The 20134-nt window shown below is 42.1% G+C and overlaps 1 protein-coding gene across 3 annotated transcripts in view; it reads left to right on the forward strand.

Moving 5' to 3' along the window:
• Nucleotides 1–20134, forward strand: part of LOC117731694 (rho family-interacting cell polarization regulator 1-like) — a 55145-nt gene that overhangs the window by 7859 nt on the left and 27152 nt on the right. For 2 of the 3 annotated variants that reach the window (XM_034534000.1, XM_034534003.1), the window contains exon 1: nucleotides 10460–10805. The exons of the other annotated variant lie outside the window; for it this stretch is intronic. In XM_034534000.1, coding sequence (XP_034389891.1) covers nucleotides 10787–10805 — 19 coding nt within the window. In that variant the 5' untranslated portion in view covers nucleotides 10460–10786. Of the gene's footprint in view, nucleotides 1–10459; nucleotides 10806–20134 lie in introns of those variants that run through there. 3 annotated transcript variants of the gene reach the window in all.

Genomic DNA, 20134 nt, shown 5'->3' on the forward strand with positions numbered 1-20134 from the left:
CCAGTGTTATTAGTACACCACTGCATATCATTATTGTAGAACATTCCATTAAGCCGACTGCCAGCAGCATTTAAAGAAATATAATCAGATTGATTGGGGTAATGAGGCACTTAAAATTAGCCGATACATTTTCCCAACCTTTATGCTGCGTTCACACCAAAAGCGTTGCGAGTAGATTCCATGAAAGTCAATGCACAGTCGAATGGATGCGAATAAAGAGGATTTTCATCATTTATCTAGACGTAGTCGGTGAAAGTCACCGATCTGTGTGAGCCTACGGGTGATGTTATATATATGTGTGTATATATATATATATATATATATATATATACACATATATATACTGTGTATATATATACTGTGTATATATATATACTGTATATATGTATACGTATATATATATATATATGATATTATTACACTACATTACATGTCATTTAGCTGATGCTTTTATCCAAAGTGACTTACAATAACTGCATTAAATCATGAGTCCAAACTCAGAACAACAAGAATCAAGCAAGTAGAATTTCTTCAATAAAGTTAAACTACAAAGTGCCAAAGTAAGTCCTGATATTAATGTTATGAACACAAACACGAGGGCATTAGATGTTCTGACGTTTATGGGATTTCCACAACAAGTATCAAGCAGGAATGGTATGGTGGTTATTTCTTCCATGGTGGATGGCGGAAGTTATAACTTTCCACAGAGATAAGCCACGGCCCCTTTCCGGCGCGAATGACACGAATAAACCACAAATAAATTAATTTTGCCATGCTTCTTGTCTAGCCCTCGCAGCGGTGGTGGTGTTAGACTTTGCCATGATTATGGTCTGGAATTCCTCATATACGTTCATGATCATCTCCTGCTCGTCAATGGAGAAAAAATAGGCTCTTCCTTTTGAGTTTATTTGCCTTGGTGCTGTTAGAAAATCATGTTTCAGTGATCAACGCTTCCCCTTTTTGAATTAGGACGGGCACACGGAACTATCCTGAGTACTGACGCCTGGTTCAACTATCCTGAGTACTGACGCCTGGTTCGAATTCACAAGATTGTTTGAGCGCGGATCAGCCTTTGAGAAACCGAGAGCCTGACTTCAATCATCGGGTTAATTTAAGATGGCTACAGGTACGAGGAACGGGGCCCAGGTCTCTTTGAAGATTTGGGCTCAATAGTCAACAGTGGCTTAGTGATAGAGCAGGTTTGCCCTTCAATCAGAGGATTGGCAGTTTGATCCCTGGATCCAGTAGTTAATGCTGTGCTCCGTAAACTGTGCATACCTCGTGCGAATACATAGTCCTGATGGCACCTTGATGGTAGCCCCTATCACCAGTGTATGGGTGAATAGTGGGTGAGTAGTTAAAGTCCACCATTTTTCAATCCTATTTCTGACTGCCAGCGGAGTAGTCTAAGGTACTCATCTCACCTCTCCACCTTGGGGCAGTTCGGTGGCGTTTGGTCCAGCAGGCCCGGCGAGGTGGTCGGCTCGACAAGCGATGCAGCAACAGGCTACAAAGGAATTTCAAAGGCAGCTACAAACTGACACTCAAGGCGGCTCGTGACTCCTAGTTTTCAGCGCTTCGATGACTCAGTGAAGCATCAACCAATCGTATGTTTTTGTCTCACTATTCCTGGTCCTCTTCTCTTTTCCCACAGGTCTGCTGTTAGCCAGTTCCCATGTAACGATATAACTGTCATCGAGCAGCAACACTTCAACATGACTCAGACAACGTATCTAGCCACACTGCATTTAACATCATCCATGTGGGAGTGTGTTTGTGTTGTTCCAGCTGATGGTGAATAAAATATCACATATAAAAGTGACAGGGCAGCAGTTTTGTACTGTGGCTCAGTGGTAGAACAGGGCCGTCCTTCAATTAGAGGATTGGCGGGTTCGATCCCCAAGTCATGTCGATGTGTCCTTGAGCAAGACACGTTACAAATTGCTCCAGTAGCTGTGCCTACGGTGTGGGAATGTTAGCTTGCCCTTTAAGTGATCGGAAGACGAGAAAAGAGAAATACAAGTACGGGTCCATTTATCATTTACATGCCGACAATAAACCTCTGAGGCCCAAAAAGTAACCTGACATGGTTCACCCAGCGTGCATTCAGATTTTTGGACGGCCTTAGACCTCTGTCTCTCTCTCTCCCTCTCTCGCTCTCTATCACACACACACACACACACACACACACACACACACACACACACGTATGTATGCTCTTTTGAAGTTAATGACTTCCTCTGGTGGAGTCGACTTCCTTAGAGAACTGGACAAACAGCCAATTAACACACACTAAAATGGAGATAGAAACACGTATATAGACACACACACACGCCGGTCTATTAAAGTTGTAATAGGAGTAAATGACTTTGACTCTTCAGCTAGACCGTGCCGTGAAGCCTGGAACATTTTGTCCACTTGTGTTTCAATAACCAGCGGCCTCTAAACCTGCACCATGACTCTGTAGAGAAGGAGAATAATGTCACTTCAGTGCAGCAGACGCCTCCCAGAAGATCCTTGTCAAACAGGTTGAAATATGCACTGTGGTCACTTTATTAGAAGTAGTTCTAATATTTTAAACATCAGTTAGGAGATTATTTATATATTCCCTGAGTGTCGACATGAAACATACAGTAGGTTGTATGTGAGCTAGAAGGGTACAGTCATCAGCTGTAAACCTGTAACTCTGCTGCTCTCCAAGCCTCTGCTTTGTGGAGTGGAACACACAACTCCGCCTGTGGATGGAGCGAGGCAGAGCAGCTCTTCTCAAAGAATTGTCTCAGTGTCGGTGACCAGCTGGGGAGGTTTCATGGTGGTATCTTCTAAATCATTTAGTTTCACCCTTCATCTTTAAAGGGCGCTTTTCTTTCTTCTCACTCTCTGAACTGTTGTGGTGTGTGTGTGTGCGTGGTCAACAAACCATTAGAGTAGTCATCAGCCGTTAAGCACACATGGGTGGAACCTTAAGAAAACAGTTATTATGCAACCTCAGACTCCTACCTGACGCGACCTCTGACTCAGCCCGACACACTCGCTGTGTCCGTGCAGTGGCCTTTAGGTTCTCTTGCTAATAACAGAGCAGTCGCAGTAATCACATACTGCACCGACTAAAAGAGCTGGTTAGCCCTCCTGCTGACCCTCCTATCTTTCTGTTCCTCCAAAAGAAAGCGCGAATGAGAGTTTGGTCGTCTGGGTTATTTTCAGCACTGAAACTCATTCTCATTCTTCAGCATTGCTCCCTCTTTATGAGTTTGTCGCGGTGATCGTCTCTCCTCTCTGCCTCTGGTGGTGTCTGCACATGCAGATGGTTCAGGTGAGAGATTATATGAGGATTACTGGCCTTTTGCCTGTTGGACCAGCGTCATGGCAACAGACGGGTTGGGAAAGACACACATTGTGTTTACATGATGTGCAACTGAAGCGCAAGTGGAGGAACCTTGTCCAACTATTGTTGTGCGTGCGTGTTATGGCTTATAAAATGATGGATTTATTAATTTTTATTATTTATTTATTAATTCCCAAGAAGTCAAATGGTTGTTTGCCCTCTTTGAGTGCAGACTACACAACTCTGAAGTTGAACTGTAAACTCCCCAGTACAATTTATTCTACCTGCTATGTGTTCGTGCATGCGTGAGATCGGTCGGAGCAGTTGGATGATGTCATGCTGAAGCAGAGCCGCCAGCTTCTGTCCGTTTGCATCTGTGTCTTTAAGGGTTGTAAATACTAAGCAGGAGAGGTGAATTGATCCTGGACAGGAGAATCTGTTGCTCACTCTGGAAAAAGATGGTGGTAACAAAGAGCGTGCACACAAAGCATTACATTTGTACTGGTTCTACGTCTCCAAACGCTTCACTCGGCTACAGACCACAGAGATGTTCCCATACCTGAACTTGTGTATTGGCCGAAGCCGTTCCAACACCAGTGTGTTAAACGTGTGTGCGTGTTCATACAGTATGTGTCTATAGGTATCTATTATGTGTGTATATATGGTGGGCAACTGTAGCTCAGTGGTGAGCAGGGTCGTCCTTCAATCAGAGGATCGGTGGTTTGATCCCCGGCTCCACTAGTCCATGTCGATGTGTGCTTGAGCAAGGCACTTGACCCTAAATGTCTCCCGTAGCTGTTCTACACTGTGTGAATGTTAGTTACTGCTGATGAGCAGGTTGCACCTTAGCTCCTCCCATCAGTGTGTGAATGTGTGTGAATGTTAGTTACTGCTGATGGACAGGTTGAACCTTAGCTCCTCCCATCAGGGTATGAATGGGTGTGAATGTTAGTTACTGCTGATGAGCAGGTTGAACCTTAGCTCCTCCCATCAGTGTATGAATGGGTGTGAATGTTAGTTAGTCCTGATGAGCAGGTGGAACCTTAGCTCCTCCCATCAGTGTATGAATGGGTGTGAATGGCTGAATGTCATCATGCAGTGTTAAAATGCTTTGAGTGGATGGGAGACTAGAAATCTAGTCTCCCATCCACTACAGTACAGGTCCATTTACCATACCGATTTTCTGATTTAGCGGATGTTTCCAATAATTGGCCGATAAAACAATGTTCAACACACCCTCGAAACGTGTCTATCGATCTAATGTTATTCTAACACGGGTATTGATGTGGAGGTTATTTTCAGTGCGGTTATGTGTGAACCTTATTAGACTGCCAACAAACTAGTAATTAGCCCGCTACACTCAAGTGACAGTTAAGCTGCTTATTGGCCAGCTGGAGATTAACCAGAAAGTCCCCACTTCACAGGGGTTCACACACACACATACACACACACAGGCAGAGTCAGTCATGTGACGCTTAATGAAGTAGGGACAGTCTGTCAGCTCATTACCAAGCTCGTTCTACTTCAGCAGAACGTAACGTGTTTCATCAACCAGAGCAGCACGTTACAGTCCAGGGAAAAAACAAACATTAAGTAATGTGTCACGTAATATTTAGAATGCCAGAATTGCGTGACACTTTCACTTTCAGGGCCGAGATGGAGCCGGTCGCTGCGCACTGCTGCAGAGGAAATGAGCACAGAGAAGGCCCCGAGTGCCCACTTGTTGAGAAGTGTACAAATATGTTTGGTTCATTATGAAACTGTGGCGGCACAAAATAGACTTTGCCGGGACACAGGTTGAACCTATCGCTGTCCTTCATGTCTTGTCCTCTGTCCCTATCAAAGGCATATTATGGGAAACGATGCTTGAATAAGCAACGCAAAAGTTTGATTTTGGCTTTATTGTTTGACCAGTTTGCAAACGAGAGTAAATGTGTTGAGGTTGAGGGCTAACCAGAGAGTAACTCTGTCTAAATGAATGAGTTTGGAGTTTGTAAACTTACAAAATACAATGAAGAACAAATGCTCCATCAACGTTAGCTTAAACTGTGGTGTGCTGGACTCTCTCTGACCACAGACTATATCAGAAGTGGACGTAGTCATCGTGACCTCACACATTAGTTTGTTGTCTGATGTTATGAAGCCTTGATTTCGCCATTGCCATCTTGGCTTTTTTGCAACCAATGAACGGAAGTGACCATATTTAGAATGCGGAGGAGTGACGTAGTAGCAACCTGTCAATCACAGAAAGCCCGCCCCCAAAATGAATGTCATGCTGTATTGAAGAAGACTTGAAACTAGAGATTGATGAATGAATGTTAACTGAGGGAATAAATCAAGAGAGCAGTAGAGTCATTTATATAGACTTCTATACAATCAGAGGAGTCGCCCCCTGGTGGTCAGGAGAGAGAATAACGGTTTTAGAACATTTCCGCTTCGGCTTCACTTGGCAGAGCTGGAAGTTGCTGCCTGGCCCCCCACACAGTATGCGCGGCCTGAAAGTTACAACAGTTGTGTCATGTCAGTAGCTTATGTTAGAGTAGATAAAAACACTGTCAAAAGCATTCCTTACATTTTTGTCCATGTACTTTTTGGGATGCTAAAAGATGTCAAACGCCTCTCCTCTTGTAGAACCCCATGCATCGCTACAGTATGTGGAGAAATCCATAGACAAACCTGCTGCGATATGTTGTGCTTGCTAAGCTGTGATTGGACAACTGCTGTTCAGAGGAGAGGTTCAGAGGCAAATGATCAGTGGGCAGTGTATATAAAATGCATCGGGCGTATATGATGACTTGTGTTTGATAGTGCCAGACTTTCTATATTAGTATATTAATGTAGGTCTAACAGCCCAGGTCAAATGACTTCTAGCCTAATCTGTGTTGCAGATATTCTGCAGTTAAGTGGGAAATTCTAAAAATATGAAGCGGCAGCAAACATTCCCTGGATAATGATAAAAATAACCTTATCCAAGTAACAGGAAACGGGTCACACGCAGACACCCAGATAGAGGCTTCAGCACTGTTCTTCATTCTCTGCTGCTACGCGTCAAGAAATAGTTTCTCACAGACGCAGCACTGAAACTCAGGCGATTGAAACAGCGGTGTTGTTTTGAAACTATAAAATCTAGTGAATATCAAAGCTAGCCATATCATCAACTGTTTAAACAGTCGATGTGTGTGTGTGCGTGTGTGTGTGTGTGTGTGTTTTACTTCAGATCCTCCCATAACGCTGCCATGTGGTCTCTCTCTGTCTTTGAACTGTAGTGTGCGTATCAAAACACAGGCATTTTCCACATTTGTAATGGCTGTCAAAGCCAAGGTTAACATAAGACCCCTTTCTTCTGATGGACCAGAGGAAATGCTGTGAATGTGTGATGTTTGTAGAGAACCAGTCGGATGTGCAGCATTACGACATCAATCCCTGTCTGTTCTACAGAGATCTCTGGCACTTCTTCTACACAATTAGTCCTTCCTGACTAATTTAAACCAGGGTGGAACAGAAGGTTTTTCTGCTTCATGAAGTGTGTTGTGTGCAGAGCATGTTTGATAAGGTTGTTGTCTTTCAAGATAAAATAAAGGACTCACCGGTAGTATTACATCTGTTCTTTTATACTTAAATTGTCCCTACTTGACACAACAGTTTTTAGACATTTTTTAGACCGGTAATCCAATTTTGTCTGTCTGTACGCTATGAAATATTAACTTGCATTAAACTTGCTCCCAAAGATAATCCATCCCATTCATCATTGACTAACCTTATTCTGATGACAGTAATACTGCTGTGGGAGCGGCCTTGAACGCACCAGCAGAGGGAGGCCTTTCAACACAGTGCTCACCACATGATGACACTGAAACAAGAACGGACTGTTACTGCTAATGGCATTTCACTGTGATTGACGGGCAATCTGCAGGAAGTTCTGAGTTCAATCTTCTGTACGGGAATGAACTCAAACTAGTTTGGGCCTGGTAGGCAGGACGATTTAAAATGCATGTTATGCTTCGGAAAATGGCCAGCTGTCAGAAAGTGTCCAACGGTTGTAGTTAAACTGCTGTAGAACTTTAAACCCGCTCTAGAGTTAATTGAATCCTGTAAGAAATCCGCTTTGCAGATGATTTATGAGGGAGGAAAATTCATAGAACACTTTTGTTCAGACCTCAGGGGAAGCACACAGCGGTTTGACACCGCTTAATGTAAAACAAGTTTTGTTTGTGAGTGGAGAAATATATAATTCACTATTGCAACTAAAATCAGTCATGCTCACTTATATTGTTGAATAGTTAAAAGTCAGATGTGGCCCCCTTATAGAGGTTGATGCCGAGAAACATCCCGAATACAGCAAAATAATGACCACACATAGATTATATGTTATGTATTTTTGATATATATATATATATATATATATATATATATATATATATATATATATATGAGAAGTAGAGTAATTTTCTCATAGACTTCTATACAACCAGAGGAGTCGTCAGCATGAAGCTGCCACTACCAGGCTTTATGGAAGGCAATGTGTTTTCTGATCATACACTGTCTTTCAGTCAACTCAAATTTCCCAAAAACTCGATTTGTGGTCTCAACACTATCCCAGATATTACCTTTTTTTTTGTTTTACATCAGCCTCCGGTCTCAACGTCGAGATCTCTTAAACAGTGTATTGTGTTGATCGCGGTCAACAGAAAAACCTCCTCATGACATCTTTGTGTCTCGGTGTGAGATGCAGAGAGCACCCTTTTTATGTGTGTGAGTCAGATGCTTCCTTTGTGTGAGTGCAGGTGAAAAAAGCAGCTGCTCTTCACAGATAAACACAGAGCGCTCACTCCCGTCTCACACACCATGGATGTCTCTTTGTCCATAGAAATGGGGTAATGATTCAAGCACTCCACTTGAAGCTGTTAGCCGGTGTCAAGACTGAACACAGCGCTGTGGAGAAAAATGCAAGGGACTGCTGTGTCGGAGTGGCCGCCTGCTGTTTTCTTGGTGAATCTGTTTGAGTGAAAGATCCATGAGGCCCATCATCAGACGCTAAATCTATGCACAGTGATTTATAATACTATGAGATTGTTACTGTGATAATCATGTCGTCCTCTCTTTCTTACGACAATCAAAAGACGAGCCTCAAAAAGATTTTTCCGCCGCAGAAACCCTGAGGCTTCCTCCGACGGTAACCTCCAGTTCTGAAAAGTGACTCCAATGCTGAACTTTCTTAAAACCTCCATTCTCTCTCTGTCTCACTGGCCACCAGGGGGCGACTCCTCTGGTTGTATACAAGTCTATATAAATGACTCTCCTTCTCTCTTGATTTATTCCCTCAGTAAACATTGTAAACATGAGTTTATGGTCTCAATCTCTAGTTTCAAGTCTTCTTCAATACAGCGTGATGTTCATTTAGTAAACGATGGTCCATTTAATGAAGCAGGGTATGCTTTAGAGGTGGGGCTGCTAAATATTTCAGTGTGTTGTCACTTCACCAAAGTTAATTGTGTCATTCTGGTCACCTGAACATGTCTTATTCAGTGTTCGGTTCTACTGATCTCAACCCTCTCGTGTCACTTCTGCTCCCAATATAACAAGCGGGTGCTGGACAAAAAACTAAAATGATATATTGTTGCATTTTAATTGTGGATCCTGATAACTCGGACCTTTTACAGATGAGTAAGCATGAAACTAAACGTACTGACGGGTAACTCGCATCATCACGTGGGGAAATCCCATTGTGGTGTCTGACAGGAGGTTCTGCAGCACTTTAATACTTCTGATGTGTACGTTGACTCTGCGACTGGTGAGCAGGGTCATCCTTCAATCAAAGGATCGGTGGTTCGATCCCCGGTTCCACTAGTCCATGTCTTTGGGCAAGACACTTAACCCCAAATTGCTTCCACAAGCTGTGCATGATAGCTCCTGTCATCAGTGTGTGAATGGGTGAATGATGACATATATATATATATATATATATATATATATATATATATATATATATATATATATATATATATATATCTTTTCTAGTCTTCCGACCACTCAAAGCTCTTTAACACTACAAGTACAGACCATTACCATTGAAGTTATTTAGTGTCACAAAGAGCTCACAAATAAATCTTTGTTCATAAGCATTTTTTGTTTCATTGTGGAAATATTACTATTTAACGCGCTTGTTCTGATGTGATATGACATCAACGAACTGAATCACTTGCTGAAACCAGTCGTTAATTTCTCAGTTGAGTTGAGCTCTGTCACGTGTGCCAGGAGGTCGTTCGTTGTGTTTCTATTCAATTTAAAGCATCTTGTTGGAAATAAGTTGCATTTCCATCAACTGCTTGAGTGAATAAACGTGGTTATTGTAGTTTGGTCAGAAGGCTGTTTTGAACAAGATACAAAACAAATCAACTTGGCCATCCAGTCATATCAAACCCACCTATGGAAGTTTGAATTGTGCTTTCATGTCAGTTAGTATTGGAGGTGTTCCATGCTGCCCAAGCTCTCACATGTTATTGAGTGGATATTTGAGTAAGCGCAAACAGCTGACCAGTCATGTGAGGTAAATGTTTACTACGTCCGATTTTATGTGGCAACATCCTCGCATCAACTATTTTTTGGCAAAAACCAGCATCAAGCAAGTGTTGAAGAAAGTTTTCCCTCAAATGTTGCCGTTTCCATACAGCTTTTCTCATACTTCATAATGTGCATATACATATGTGAATGGTTCATAGGAGGAATGGTGTGTACTACATACATGGCTGATTTGGGATGTGTTGTTAACATACCAAGAAACAATGTTCATATAAACAGACAGTTTTGATAAAAATCTAAATAATTCAGTTTTTCCTGTGTAATAGAGATGTTATGAATATATTATGTGTTTATTCAGAGGCCTTGGGAAAACAAAAACAAACTTATGTAATAAAAGTTACCAACTAAATCTTTAAATCCTCAAAACAAAGAAAAGGCAGTGAATGAATTCTGTTTGTAAAAATTGATATTGATACTGTGGTGGGAGGATGTTGGGTTAAGAATGGTGTGTGTGTGTGTGTGTGTGTGTATGTGTGTGTGTGTGTGTGTCGGTGGGTGTGGGGTCTGAAACAATATGCTCAACAGGGAGAAGGGGGGGCTGGAAAAACCGGGGGATGTCAGTGGGGAAGAAGAGGAGGGAGGACCGCCTTGCTTTTTCCCTTTTCCTCCCCCTCCTCTTCTTATCAGTATGTGTGAGACGGAGAGAGGATCAGTAGGTGAGCGGACGGAGGATTAACAACGGCGACGGTGGCTATGGGGGAAGAGAAACAGGGAACTAGACCGGGATAGAGAAAGACACCAAGGAGTGAGTGGGTAAAACAGAAAGTGAGAGACCGGAGAGTACAGCAACTAGGAGTCCACTTGGAGCGAGGACGTGCGCTTGTTTCTGGAATTGGGTGGACCCCTCGCTCGGAAGACTCGACATCGACCACCACAGCTACCATGTACAGTGGATATGGAGGTATGAACCAGCTCTCCAATCATTAACTCTCTGCTTGTCAGGACGAACTTACAGTTTCTGGTTCACAGGTTTTGTAACTCATTCGAGTTGATGGCCAAACAAACAAACAACAACACGCCCTGTAACTTGTTTAGAGCAACGTTTGTTTGTTGTAGTCATGTGACTTGACCATGCCACTGTTTCACTGCCAGGCCGTCATCGCTGGGTTTGATTATGAGTTCACTTTTTGGATATGACGTACATTGACACGTTTATGGTTATTGTGATTGTTGCTCCAGTCCATATAACACATATCACTCCTAACTACTACAGCCTGGTCAGCGCCCCTTATGAGTGATAACAACATACCAAGGCAGCCTTTATGAGAGGCACCGGGCCTTTACCTAACTCCAACGTAAACCCATGGATGTCAGTATCAGACGGACAGAGCCACTGTGAGAGGCCAGGTGGAGCGGGTGGGGGGTGAGGTCGGTGAGGTCAAATGCACACTGACATCACTGATCGTGTTCCGTGTGACTTTCATTTATTCTTCCATAGTTTTGTCATGGAACTTACGTACTTAACTAGCAGCAGTTACGTCAATAATGCTTAGTTTGTGACCAAACCTACTTATTTTATGAACAATAACAAGTAACAAACTTACTTATGTTACCCAAAGCACAAGGTTTTTTTAAACTTAACCACGTAGTTTTGTTTTGCGTAAGGAAACTAACGTACGCAGTTTGTTGTGAAAAGAGTGTGTACACGTCGTCGCTGACGCGTCCAAAAGTGACACTGGAGGATTTCCAAGAGCTTCGTAGTTTGAAGTAGAAACACGGACCACGTGTCAGTATTTGACGAGTTGGGAGAACGTTTTACAAATGTAAATGTTCACGATGTGAGAAGGTGTATTAGGCTGAGGTTACCAGCAAGAGTGTTCCCAAAGCAACAGCAAATACACTGAGCAGGCCTCTTGTGTTTGGTTGAAGTATGATCAGGTGGACTTGAAAAGGAGTCAATGAGTAATAAAGGCCTGTTTCTGCCAACAGCTTGGCTCTAAAGGGCTGGATTTGTAAATGCATCACACAGTTGGTGTGTGAACTCCTCTCTTCTTTTTCTGAGTTACCAGCAGATATGTGTCAACAATGATTTACTCAAATAATGATTAACAGCATTACAATTTAAGGAAGACCTTAAGTATAAATCGTTTGAGAGGAAACATCTGTCTGTCAATGTAAACAGGAAGTCACTGCTGCGCCGTACACTGAACATGACGCCCAGAAAACGAGCTTGAAGAGGGCAAATGAAATATTAAACTTTAGTTTTCTCTATATCTGAATACATGCAGACATGTTTACGTGTCAGCGTGTATGTAGTTATAATATCTGATTATGGGCGACTGTGACATCGTGGTTAGCAGGTCTGTCCTTCAATCAGAGAGTCGGTGGTTCAAACCCCGACTCCACTAGTCCATGTCGATGTGTCCTTGAGCGAGACACTTGACCCCAAATGTCTCCTGTAGCGGTTCTACGGTGTATGAATGTGTGTCGCTTTGGATAAAAGAGTCGGCTAAATGAAATGTAATTACGCAGCTTCAAGTCTAATGCTTTTGAAATATGAATTTGTAATTTGAATGTGTATTGGTGTAAACAATTATTTTATTCAATACAATCTCGGCATACAGTAGTATCTGGACAAAATGAAGGTTATAGTTGAAACATATCATAGTAGAAGTTGACCAGTGAGGCCTGCGTTCTATAACTCTTATGATATAAAAGTCATCACATCATAATTAAAAAGCATTTGGTTTTAAAAACAAACCTTTCAACCACATTACCTTTTATGCACTCTGTAAATATTCAATATCAACTCATCTCTACTGCACGGAACGACTAGTTTGTTGCAACTTGTTTTCTTGTCACTGCTGGAGAACTTAATAATAATAAATAATAAAGCACTTTTCATTCAAAACGAATGTCAGTGCTACAGAGCCAGTAGATGGTTAAAAACAAACTATAACTTATGCCGTATCCAAATCTGCGTTGTCATATTTTAATTACCATTAAATTCACTGTGGTATGAAAATGAAATGATCAAGACTTATACATTATAATTACTATTATTATTACTACTTACTATTAGGCTGATACAATATGCCCCTTTATCGTTGTTAACTTTTATTTTGTACTGTACTAAAATGAAGACAGTGCAGTATTGGTTTCCTGGCAGGTCAATAATATCCAGCATGCTCCATTAGCCTCAAGTTCTAACTTCTTACTCCTGTAGACATGATCCTTAATGATATCTCAATATGAGAATGTTGTTTCGATAATAAGAATCGTTATAAAATTACAAAACACTTTTGCTCTCAAGAGAAGAAGAAACCTAAAGTTTGATGGAAAGTATTGCTCTGAAATGTGGCGTCTATTTGGTGTATGCTACTGCAGGATTCATCTGGTTTGTTTTAGCCATTGTTATGGACTTATCATGTGTGTATGTATATATATATATATATATATATATATACATGGTCATGACCTCAATCATTTATACATTATCGACTTATCGTACGATATATATTTGATGAGCTCAATTATTTTTTGGTTATCTTTATAATTGTTGCTGACCTTGATAATGCCGGTTGTGTCGTCAACATGGTGCCTGAATAAACCCCAGGGGTTCCCCTACTATTAGAGGACTTCTTTAACATTGCTTTGGTAGTGTGCTTTTTAGTTTATACATGTTTAATCATCATATTTTTATATTTGTTTCACATTCCAACTCCACTGTCTGTATATCTTTTAAGAATCAAGTAATCTGCATACTTCCCCTTTAACAAACATACAAGAGACTGATATCGATCTCTTCATCTCTTTCTTGGTCAGAAAGCAAAAAGGTTATTCTTCCAAACTATTCCTCGAAGATGTTGGATATTCTTCTAGTTTCCAGGCAGCCATTGGTTTGGATTCTGTGAATATGAAGCTGCGGCGTCTACTTTTACTATCTATCGTTGCATGCTCACAGCTATGGCCCGTTCAGATTTATTAAAAGTTATCCTTTTCCTGGAAGTGAGCGAGCATGTCTGTACAGTAAAGCTGTTGGGTTATTCCTGTGACTCACTATAGCCATAAACTGACCCTGCCCTCCTCTCAGGATGTTACTCCCTCCTGGGTTTCCTTTTCCTAAAGACAGTAATGGGAGGGCGGGGAGTTGGGAAACTAAACTGTACTTAATATGTGTGTGTTGTGAGGGGAGGAATATGTAGGAGCGATCCTTTGTTCACCTTGCTGAATACACAGTGTTGTCAGAGGCCACATTTCACCAGGACAAACCATTAGCTCGTCATGTCACTTCTACATTCACAGTCTCAATAAGTCTGTTCACATCTCTCTGTTCTTACCTCAGTAGTTACAGGTACAGAGGATTAGACTGACCTCAACTCATTTGTATACCTCGACCATCTCTAGACTCCAGGCATTTCCACACAGAGAGTTTCTGCTTGGAACCAAGCTCAGAGTAAATCCTTGTGTTCCTCACCAAACACGCAATTTCCTGCAGTGGAAGAAACCATGTGGAGTCGATGGGCCGCCCCCTAATGGTTTGTATCATTAGTTGAGAATCCCCCCCGAGTGGACTGGGTCAATAGAGACGCTGCCCTTTAGTAACGCAGGACAAAAAAGCATGGCAGGCTTCTCTACTGGTGTCATCAGGACACAGATGTCATCAGCCCAGGGTTCTATAACTGAACTATAAGCAGAAAGCACACATTTTTCATTTCTCTGACCGTATGAAAATCCCATGTTTTAATTTCACGGATGATGATGATGCAGGGCATTAAAACCTCTTGTTACTGGTGCAACATGACTCATGTACGCTGCGTCCTGTGTTTAACGCCGCGTGATTGGGTTAAAGGCACAATTCAACAAGGCAATTCAAAGTGCTTCACATAAAACCATTAGAAGCATCAAAACATAATGCAAAAGAAAACAAGATTTACAAACAATTATGGACATTCTTTAAAGAATAAAAGTTGCAGTGCAGTTAAAGAAATAAAATGCAGAAAATGATTGATATCCTTGAATCTAAAATCTATCTATAAAGGCAACAGTAAACAGAAAAGTCTTCAATCTGGATTTAAAGGAGCTGAGGGTCTCGGGGGGGTCCCTGATGGACCTTGTTCCAGATACAAACTAAATGCTGTTTCTCCATGTTTAGTTCTGACTCTTGGACCAGGAAGTAGACCAATCCCAGACGACCTGAGGGGTCGGGATGGTTCATAAGGTAGCAGCAGATCACACATGTATTTAGGCCCTAAACCATTCAGTGGTTTATAAACCAGCAGCAGGATTTTAAAGTCAATTCTTTGTTGGACAGGAAGCCAGTTCAAAGACCTCAGAACTGGAGTGATGTGATCCACCTTCTTGGTCTTAGTGAGGACTCGAGCTGCAGCGTTCTGAATCAGCTGCTATTTGAAAGAAATACAAACGAGACCGATGGTTTCCCACTGTGTGGAGCCGACAACGCGCAGTGGAGATGGCTCTCTACGCTCGACGAGCTGAACTCAAGAAGCATGAGAGTGAAAGTACCATCTTCACTGCTAGAGCTTGGACTGTTGCTGAACAATTCCACGTAAAAGAAATGTAACACAAAGAGGACCATTTCGTATGTGAATGACTGTTATTGGAGGAAACAGGAAACCTGTAGTTCAACCAGACAATCAGATGTGTTCTCCCCTTCCTATGTCAAATGTAGTCTCATCATGTAGTTTTATTTGTAAGACACTTTGGTCTACATTTGTAGTTTTTATAAATAAAGGGTAGTCTCATAGCGCAGGGTTAGGGTTACATGAGGAGTTCAACTGTGATTGTTTAATTATTATTGTCAGACCTTGCACTCATAGCCTGCCACACTGTTACCAACATTAACCAATGCGTGTGTTTTAACCTAACCTATAGACCTTTAGTCACCACGGAGCATTGCATTTATTGAAAATATTTAGTTATTATAGCAAAACTCCTCTGGTTGTATAGAAGTCTATATAAATGACTCTACTACTTTTGATTTATTTTTTCAGTAAACGTTGTAAACATGCGTTTATGGTCTCAATCACTAGTTTCAAGTCTTCTTCAATACAGCATGATGACCATACATTATGGTCCATTTAGAGTCAAACAGACCATAAAGCAGGGGATGCATTGGGGTGGGGCTTGCTGTGATTGATAGGTCGCTACCACTGCGTTGTCCTGAACCCAGACTGCGGTCCGCTATTAGTCACCCCTGCTTTAGAAGACCTCATTATTCAGGAGAAGCTCTGCTCCTGGCCAGAGGAGGAGGAGACGCAGGAGAAGCTCTGCTCCTGGCCAGAGGAGGAGGAGACCCAGGAGAAGCTCTGTTTCTGACCAGAGGAGGAGACGCAGGAGAAGCTCTGCTCCTGGCCCGGGGGAGGAGACGCAGGAGAAGCTCTGCTCTTGGCCCGGGGGAGGAGACGCAGGAGAAGCTCTGCTCCCGGCCAGAGGAGGAGGAGACCCAGGAGAAGCTCTGCTCCTGTCTGGAGGAGGAGACGCAGGAGAAGCTCTGTTTTTGACCAGAGGAGGAGACACAGGAGAAGCTCTGTTTCTGACCAGAGGAGGAGACACAGGAGAAGCTCTGCTCCTGTCTGGAGGAGGAGACGCAGGAGAAGCTCTGCTCTTGTCTGGAGGAGAAGAAGCTCTGCTCCTGTCCGGGGGAGGAGACGCAGGAGAAGCTCTGCTCCTGGCCCGGGGAGGAGACGCAGGAGAAGCTCTGCTCCTGGCCCGGGGGAGGAGACGCAGGTCGAACGCTGCAAGGAAGCCAGATCTGGGTCCGCTGCAGGCTGGTGTAGTCTGAGCTGAAGGAGTTTCTGGTGAACCTGCGTGCCGTAAATAGTTTTGTCTGATTTCGCAAGGAATCCAGTCCTTATTATTTTCACTGCTGGTCTTGTTTACTTATGTAGGTCAAATAGAGGCTTCAGTATTATACTGAGACGGTTTCATAACCTGATAAAAGTTCCTCACAGTAACCTTAAAGAGCCAACATATGCCTTCAGACGACCAACACCAATTTGTTTAGATGAGGTTTAGTGTAGTAATCCTCTTTAATTTGAACCTCTGAGCTTTGGCTGATTCCAAATCCCACCTTCAATGTTCTTTATAAATATGTAGTAGTCCTCTTGACTATTTATATTGCACAACCAATTATTCCTGAAAATGAGATCAGAAGGAGAAAATATTGTGGAAACCTTACTTGACCAAGGGCTACTGTGGGTGCTGTGTCCCAGTTGAAGATCTTCACTGTGGCAACTGGACCAGGCGGTTCCACATCTCTGCCTTTACAAGACATGACCTCATGATCCCATGTCACCGTCAATTGCCCACTTAGCGGTGTATTTATGCTCACGAAGAAATCCCTTCATGGCTGTACTCTGGAAAGTATTACTGTCATGGGCATTTTTAAAACCCCGTTCAGATGAAAGCCCATCATTGCCAGTAAAACCAAGGTCAGGACACAGTTTCCTTTTATTCATAACAGATCCTAACGATCTACCTGCTGACTCTAATGCTTTAAAGGCATTGGTCCAAACTGTAAGACACAGTTGCTCTGCTTCTCACATCGCTGTGTAATCTGTGTTTCTATAACAAGCTTTCATTTATACACCATAAACCCAATGTATTTAGCATTATTACCTCAATTCTCCTCTTTATAACAGAATACTAAAGTTCATATTATCAATTGATATGCCGAGATTTTATTTCTCGTCAAGTCATTGACATAAAAGGCAAATAAAGTGGGGCAGAGCACATCTCCCTACCCAAAACAGTCAAAGGTCTTCTTGAAATCACAAAAAACAACAAACGTGTTTACCTTCTTTAATCTGGCTCTCACCACAGAGGATATGACATAGATATTGTCATATCGAAGAGTGTTGTAACTCTGTAATACGTTTCATCTGTACACATTATTATGGACGAATTTAGGTCTCTTCTCTGGCTGTTTCTGAAGCCGGTCCTGGGTCCTGGGTCCTGGGTCCTGCCCCCCCTGCCTCCTTGCCCCTGCTTCCTGCATCCAGGCCCTGGGCTCCTTTCCAATGGCCCTGCCTCCTCCTTTGCGATGCCTCCTGCCTAGTGGGCCGGCTTCCTGTCTATGTGGTCCTGCCTCCTCCCATTGGCCCTGCTGGTGCCCCCCCCCCCCACCCTCTCTATCTCCCTCTGTTTCATGGATTGTGGAGGTCTGGATCGTGGTCCATGTCTACTACTCCGGGGAGAGGGATCCTCCTCTGTTGCTCTCCTGAAGGTTTCTTCACGTTTTTCCCTGTGAAAGGTTATTTTTGGGGAGTTTTTCCTGATCCGATGTGAGGTCAAAGGTCAGGGATGTCGTATGTGTACAGATTGTAAAGCCCTCTGAGGGGAGTTTGTAATTTGTGATTCTGGGCTATACAAAATAAACAGAATTGAATTGAATAGATATGAGTAATACATGCACGGTTTTCCCTGAAACCATTCTGCTCAGCTGAAACTAGGGCCAAAGACACGCACCAACACCGGGCCTTTAGCTTTATCCATTCCCGTCTTCACCCCTCTATGGGCCACCCCCCATCCAATGATTTGTAATCTAATTGTAGAATGTGTTCTCTATTTGGACATTATTGTACATAGTATAGAATTAGTATATCATTTAGTCATTTCCTTATAAAGAAGGTCACAAGAAGATCATAACTATGGTCCACATTATCCTGTGTTTTCTATTCATTTTCCAATTGATCTATAACCTCAACAAGAGCTTCAAAGCTCATCTTAGAAGACAAACATTAAATGAACCGGAAAGTTTCTTTCTCCTCTTTTTACTTGCTGCTGAGAGTCTACACTGTTCTGGTTGTTAAAGAATTCTCCCGTTTGGAATGTTCGACGCCATGAGCGGTCAGTAAGTGTCCTCCCATTATCCATCAAATGAATACCTTTATATCCAACCCTTCAGCTGGTGTGTGTGTGTGTGTGTGTGTGTGTGTGGGGGTGGGTGTGTGTGGGTGTGTGTGTGTAAGTGAAGCCTCTCTGGATTTAACATTCCTAGATACACACACCCAATTTTCCCAGGGGAGCATTCACACCCACAAAAACTGGTTCTGAGAAGAGACCACTTCCAGTGGGCATACCAAACAACATACTGGCTAGTTAGCTATTCGTATGGCCTTGTGCTGGAACAATGGTCACAACATGTACTGTGCACTGTTCATGCAAGGTTAACATAGTTTATAATTTTAATAATAATAATGTGTTTGTTTTAGTTATAATGTCTCGGAAGCATTTGTAGCTTCATACATGGTTGGAGAACTGTGGAGGCTACGATGACCTCAGCTGAATAGCTCGATGGTTAAATGTAATTTCATCCACTCCAATATTTGAATAACGTTCTTGTTTTTTAATTCCACAAGAATAAATTGTATGTGGAAAAACAACAGGGATTAATTGGGAATCAATCGTGACACAGCGCCATCTCCAACATGATCAAGTCTGTTCAGTTTCTATGGTTCAATGTCACGAGAGTTGGCGGAAATTCATGTTGTCTCCTTATTTGGGCTATATTAAAGCTAAAAGTTGAATGAATTTACATTAATTCTTATTGAATTTGTATTATTTAGGACAATATTGTTTCAGTTTGATTTTATTCGGCTACAATATTGTTGACCTTTAATTTATTTATATATATATATATATGTATTTATATATATATATATATATATATGTATGTATATATATATGTGTGTGTATATATATATGTGTGTATTTATTTATTTATATATATATACTTCTGTGTGATTATTGATTGTATGTTGCGTCATATGGGTGGCATACACAGTATTAGACGTGTTATAACGCGGTTAGATTAACCAGGATGACCAACCATTCAAAGTTGACCTAACTCCCACACACATCCACCTCTATGGTTCTCTGATCAACGGAAAGCTAACAAAAAAGGTTATCCACATATTTTGGTCCAAAATCAATCCATAAGCTATATATATAAGCAATATAGTCAATCAACAGTGTATCAAATTATCTCATTCTTAAATGGAGGAAATGTTTTCATCTCGACAAGTGTTTTTATCGTTTTTATCATCCAGCCCTAATGTAAAAGTTTAGATTTCAAAGATTATGATTCACCCTCTGGGGACCGTGAGTATGCGCAGCAGTTGCCATAACGACGTGGGTAGTATTTGTTGAGATCTCTTCCTTCCGCTCTCCTTAAGTCATCCTAAACAGTGTAACGGAGACTGTGTTTAGGTCCCAGGCTGCGTTTGTTTCCAGAATGGTCTGGCAGAGAGAGGCCAGAGAGCATCA

The sequence above is a fragment of the Cyclopterus lumpus genome, chromosome 6 (assembly GCF_009769545.1).
Source record: "Cyclopterus lumpus isolate fCycLum1 chromosome 6, fCycLum1.pri, whole genome shotgun sequence".
Taxonomy (NCBI): domain Eukaryota; kingdom Metazoa; phylum Chordata; class Actinopteri; order Perciformes; family Cyclopteridae; genus Cyclopterus; species Cyclopterus lumpus.